Here is a 5,991-nt window from a genome sequence, read left to right on the forward strand (position 1 = left end):
CCGGCCGAGCCGACGTCGCCACGGCCGCCAGGCAGCGCCCGAAGCAGGCTGGGGCGGTGCCGCGCCCGGATGTGGCCCAGAGGGTGACGAGCGCTTCCGGGTCAGGGGGCGGAGCGCCGCGCGCGGTAGATTCGAAGACCGGGTGGGGCTGGCGGCCGAGGCTGTGGTGGCGGTGGCTTCAGCGCGGGGCGCGAGGCGGCGGCGGCCACACTCTGGCTTGGTGCTCGCGGCTCCCGGCGGCGCCATGGACGAGGCCGTGGGTGACCTGAAGCAGGCGCTGCCCTGCGTGGCCGACGGGCCGACGGTCCACGTGGAGGTGCTCCAGCGGGGCGGCAGGTGAGCGACCCGGCCAGACTCCCCCCGCCCAGTCCCTTGTGACCTTCCCAACCCGCTCGCAACTGACCTGAACTGATGCCGTTGCCCGGTTCCGTGTGGCCTTACCCGAACTGACCCGAGTCTACCCAACCCGACGCGGGCTGACCCGGACTGACCTGGCCAGACCCGACCTGACGTTGGTTGACCAGGACTGACCAGGCCGACCCCAGCTGACCTAGCCCAGCCTGCGGAGGTTCCCCTAGCCGAGCACATAGACTTGGCCCGCTCCGCCGGGCATTACCTGGGCAGGACCCTAGTGGGATAGAGCCTGGAGCTGGGTGGGAGAAGGCAGAATTACAGAGTCCACTCTAGGCTCTGGTCCCAGGTACGGGGGAAATCCCAAGCTGGGAACCAAGATATTACACTTGGAGCCCGCAGTTCTCAGGCCCGTTAATTTTCTCCTGATCCTGAAGTTTGGGGTATTTTTTACTATTGAAAGCAAATCCCACTCATTTGTGACCTTGAGCTGGGTCATGGTGTGGCTCCTATGGGGCCTGTGGGCTGTACCCCTCGCTGGGCATGTGGTGGCAGCCACTGCTGCAGCCCACCTGTACAGCCGTCTCAGAGCTCAGAGACTCCTGCACACAGGGTACACCACATACGACTGGACCTGGGCACAGATACACCCAGGCATAGCCACACCGGAGCTTACAGTCACACATGATGGCACCAGGGTTCAGGGACTTCCACTCACAATCAAACTACACATTGGGGTTGCTGCCTTGGAGGGTGCTGGAGGGATTGCAGAGCAACCATGAATCACATGCCTGGGTCTGAGGAGCCAGTACAGGGGGCTCACAGGGAGGCCGACTACGAAAATCTGTAAGGTGCCTGTGATTGCTCAGCCTAGTGAGCTGGGATAGTGCATGGGGAGGCGCAAAAGTGTGACCTCAGAACTACGCTGGCGTAGGAAGGGGAGTATCAGGACAGCAGTGAGTGGGGCTGAAGGGAGCCCTAGGTGCCAGCCTTGCCCCATGACATTTTGTTAGCATGAGGCTCAAGTCTTAGAGGCTCCTTACGATCCAACTCCAGGCCCGATGCTACCCTGTGCAGTCTCATCCTTTCCTTGACAGTATGACAGCCAACATTTGTCAGGTGCTGGCTGTGTGCCGGGTGTTGCCCTAAACACCTGAGTGTGTTGCCCCATCTTTATTTAGTAGCCCTGTGTAGCAAGAGCTCTTACTGCTACTCACTGCGTCCAGTTGGGAGCCAAGGAGCAGGCTGCCCAGCTGGTGGAGGAGCCACCAACAAGGGTAGCCATGGTGCCAATCGCAGCAGGCCGCCTCCATTTCCATCCTCTTAACTACTGCACTCTTAGGTGTGGTCTGAGTTTGTGAAAAAGCACTTAATTTTAAAATTTTGCTTTTTAGTTGCAGGTGTTTATGTGTATTTTATTTTGCTTTTAGTACTGCAAAAAAGGAGGACATAAAGCTGAATGTTAAGAAGCTGCTCAACAGACACAATATAGTGTTTGGTGATTACACATGGACTGAGTTCGATGAACCTTTTCTGACAAGAAATGTACAGTCCGTGTCTGTTGTTGACACAGAATTAAAAGTTAAAGACCCACAGGTAAGTTACTAGTTAGGGCCAAGTAATACTTAATATTTTGCTGAATATGATGTCAGGATCATGAATATCTTTTCTATTTTGATAGCATATTGTCAGAAACTGGTTCACATGTGTATTGGTTTGTGGAGTAGGCAGCCTATGGTGTCTGTCAGGAGCCAGGCCCTAGTAGAAGGAATGGCCCTATCGTCAGGATTTGCATCATTGTACCTGCTCTCTGTACAGTGGGAGGACAGGCTGGAGCCCAAGAACCAAAGCACAGTCCTGCAGAACAGTGGCCTGCACTGACGAGGCTGTGCACCTTGTCTCTAGTTTTTCGGTCAGCAAATGTTCATGAAGTGTTTGATGTGTGTTTGGACCTTAGGAGGTGGGGCGTTGGGGCTGCAGAGTCAGGCTTATCTAATAGATGCTCTTCATCTTGTCCACTCTGGACTGCCTCACTCTCACCTTACTAAGCTCACATGTGGGAGTTTAGAGCATTGTGTGAGGGCATGAATGTCCTGGGGCAGTCCTAGCACCAGTTTAAAAACACCCAAGGTAGAGCAGCACCTGTGGCTCAGTGAGTAGGGCGCTGGCCTCATATACTGAAGGTGGCGGGTTCAAACCCAGCTCTGGCCAAACTGCAACAAAAAAATAGCTGGGCGTTGTGGCAGGCACCTGTGGTCCCAGCTACTCTGGAGACTGAGGCAAGCGAATCACCTAAGTCCAGGAGGTCAAGGTTACTGTAAGCTGTGACGCCATGGCACGCTACCATGGGCAATAAAGTGAGACTCTGTCTCCTAAAAAAAAAAAAAAAACACCCAAGGGCCTCACAACCATGGGCCTCACACCTGTAATTCCAGCACTTTGGGAAGCTAGGAGTTTGAGACCAGTCTGGACAACATAGCAAGACCTCCATCTTTACACAAAAAATAAAACAAAACAAACAAAAAAATAACCTGAAATGTATTGTGAGGAAGACATATGACTTACACCTGTGCAATTCCTGTCTTATAAAGAATCAAATTTGAAGAAGTTGATAGTAAGTTCTGCTCATGAGGCAGACCTCCACATTTGTACATTTGGACTTGTGTTTGTGACAGTCAGAGCTGGCTTGGTGGTTTGGCCAGTTTGAGGAGAAGCCTTCCTGGCATTCTGTGGAAGGACAGATTAGCGCAGCCTAACTAGGGTGTTGGGGCTGCCCAGGGAAAGTTTATTTTTATTTACTTATTTACTTTTTTAGGCACCAGAATTTTTATTTACCCACCTTGGTGGTTTCTTGTAACATTATAAGCCAAATCAATCTGTTTTTGACCCAAGTTTGTGAAAGGAACCACCATGTTACAAAGTAGTGGCAGTTTTGTGTCCGCTTTTATTTTTCTGGCCCCTGCCAACCTCTGCTGTCATTTGTCTTTTCTTGGTTGTCCCTTAGTAGTCTAACCTCTATAAAATCGGGACTGAAAATACTAACCTTGTTGTTATGACGGTTAAGAGAAAGCCAAGCTCTCAGCAACATTCAAACTCCCACTGGATCCTCCTCATCTTTCAATAAAGCTCCTTCTCAGATTGGGTGTGGTGGCTCACGCCCATAATCCTAACACTTTGGGAGACTGAAGCAGGAGGATCACTTAAGGCCAGGAATTGGAGACCAGCCTGAGCAAGAGTGAGACCCCATCTTTAAAAAAAATAATCAACTGCACAGGGTGGCATGAGCCTATAGTCTCAGCTACTCAGGAGACTGAAGCAAGAGAATCACTGAGGTTGAAGTGAGCTATGATCTCACCACTGCATTCTAGCCAACAAAACAAAGCAAGACCCTATCTCAAAAAAATAAAAAAATAAAGCTTATTCTCATCTGTCATAGTTGGATAGACTAGTTAACCTGTAAACCAAGCACGTGGGTCCATAGGCTAGGTGAAAGCCTAGAGGATAAGGTACATGGGTACACTACCAGCTTCCAGCTTAGAGGACTGACAAGTGAGCAGTTCCAAGACCACCAAGCTCATGGTTTCCTGTGGTGTATCCTTCTCTCATGACTGGTCCTTAGGCGAGCCCTCTCAAGTCCCCTGCCACACTTGAAACAGCTGAGAGATGTGCAGAGGCCATTGACTGAACGAACAGCCTGAGGGAGTCAGTAGGGGCACACAGGAGTCTCAGACTTGGTGTCATCTCTTAGGGAGGTAGGGAGGTGAGATGGGGCCTGGACAAGGACAGCAGCCCGAAGGTGCAGGGCAGGGCTGTCTCTCAGTAGCGGTAATGATCAGGCTTGAAGGGGCCATCACAGGGCATACCCAGGTACTTGGTCAGCTTCACGTTCAGCTTACCCAGATGGGCTTCAGCCACTGCCTCATCCAGCTTTTTAGGCAGGAAGTGAACCCTGATGGGGTACTTGCCTGGGTGAGTCCAAAGTTCAATCTCTGCTAGCGCCTGGTTGGTTAAGGAGTTACTCATCACAAAGCTAGGGTGGCCCATGGCGCAGCCTGGGTTGATCAGCCAGCCCTCAGCCAGCAGGATTATGTGGTGCTCATTCTTCAGCAAATAGAGGCCCACTTGGGGCTTAATGTTCACCTTCTCCATAGCATTCTTATTAAGCCACTTGACATCTGTCTCCACGTCAGAGTGTCGAGTATTACACAAGACAGCATCATCCTTCATTTGCGCCAAATGCCAACTGAGAATGATGTCAGTACAGCCTGTGGTGGTGACAAAAGATGTTGCCCTCATCCATAGTGGTCACTTCATAGCCCTTCATGGCAGCCTGTAATGTGTTGATGGTGTCAATCTCAGTGATGGTGACGCAGGCCCCAAAACCCCTCAGAACCTGGGCACAGCCCTTGCCTACATCACCATAGCCTGCTATTGCCACCTTGCTTGCATTCATATCTGTGGCCCATTTGATGCCATCAGTAAGGGACTTTGGGCAACCATAAAAGTTGTCAAACTCGCTCTTGATGACAGAGTCATTGACATTGATGGCGGGCACTTTCAGGATCCCACTGGCCATCATCTTGTATAGGTTGTGGACCCCAGTTGTGGTCTCCTTAGAGATACTGCAGATGCCTGAGAGAAACTGCGGGTACTCGGTGTGGATAAGGTTGGTAAGGTCACCACCATCGTCCAAAATCATCTTGACCTTAAAGTACAGCATCTGCTTGATACACCACAAGTACTCCTTGTCCATCTCACCCTTCCAGGCGAACATTGGAATTCCAGTCTTGGCAGTGGCAGCTGCTGCATGGTCCTGGGTAAAGAAGATGTTGCAGCCAGACCACTGTACCTCAGCACCCAGGGTGATGAGGGTCTCAATGAAGATGGTGATCTCTGCAGTCATGTGCAGGCGCCCCCTCAAGGGCTTGGAGGCTAAATATGTCTCTCACGTGCACCTCAGACCTGGCATCTTGTTCTCTGCCATGTCCAGGGCCTTGCGCCCCCGGTCCACCAGGCTGATGTCAGTGACTTTGTTAGGACAAGTTGTCAGACGTGCTGGCAGTGCTTCTGCACCAGTGATGGACATGGGCGAAGGGGGTGGGCCTCACACTGGGGAACCAGAATCAGCAGGCCCCAGGGAAAGCTTAGCATTCTCTTTCTGCCTATAGATTTACTTATAATAATTCAGCTTAATATAATTGAGTACTTTTGTATGAGCAAATGTTTATTACATCTTGTTAATCTAGCAAATTGAAATATGTTACCTGTCCATCACTCAGATTAGTTAATGGATATATGAAATTCATACAGCTATACCAAATATGATATAGCCATTAAAAAGAATGAAATAGATTTGTATCTACTGATACAAAAGTGTCTCTCAGCTATACTAAGTAGGAAAAGGCACAAGTTAGATAACTATGGAATGGGACTCCGTCTTTGGTTAAATCTGTGATTATACCATATACTGTAACATCTCTGAGGTTGGATTCAGGAGACTTTTCTTCGTTCTGTTAATATACGTATTGTTTATATATTTCTTTCTTTTTCTTTTTTTTGGAGACAGAGCCTCAAGCTGTCCCCCTGGGTAGAGTGCCGTGGCATCACAGCTCACAGCGACCTCCAACTCCTGGGCTCAAG

General features: G+C 50.4%; 1 protein-coding gene and 1 pseudogene across 1 annotated transcript in view; one reads left to right on the forward strand and one right to left on the reverse strand.

Moving 5' to 3' along the window:
• Positions 1-133: 133 nt before the first annotated feature.
• TRIP13 (thyroid hormone receptor interactor 13) overlaps positions 134-5,991 on the forward strand; it is a 22,944-nt gene continuing 17,086 nt past the window's right edge. Inside the window, exons 1-2 of the mRNA XM_003802010.2 lie at positions 134-336; positions 1,782-1,947. Of these exons, the coding sequence (XP_003802058.1) occupies positions 245-336; positions 1,782-1,947 (258 nt within the window). The 5' untranslated portion in view covers positions 134-244. The remainder of the gene's footprint in view (positions 337-1,781; positions 1,948-5,991) is intronic.
• On the reverse strand, positions 4,168-5,350 carry LOC105888232 (annotated as a pseudogene).

The sequence above is a fragment of the Otolemur garnettii genome, unplaced genomic scaffold, assembly GCF_000181295.1.
Source record: "Otolemur garnettii isolate 467f Iridium unplaced genomic scaffold, OtoGar3 scaffold00226, whole genome shotgun sequence".
NCBI lineage: Eukaryota > Metazoa > Chordata > Mammalia > Primates > Galagidae > Otolemur > Otolemur garnettii.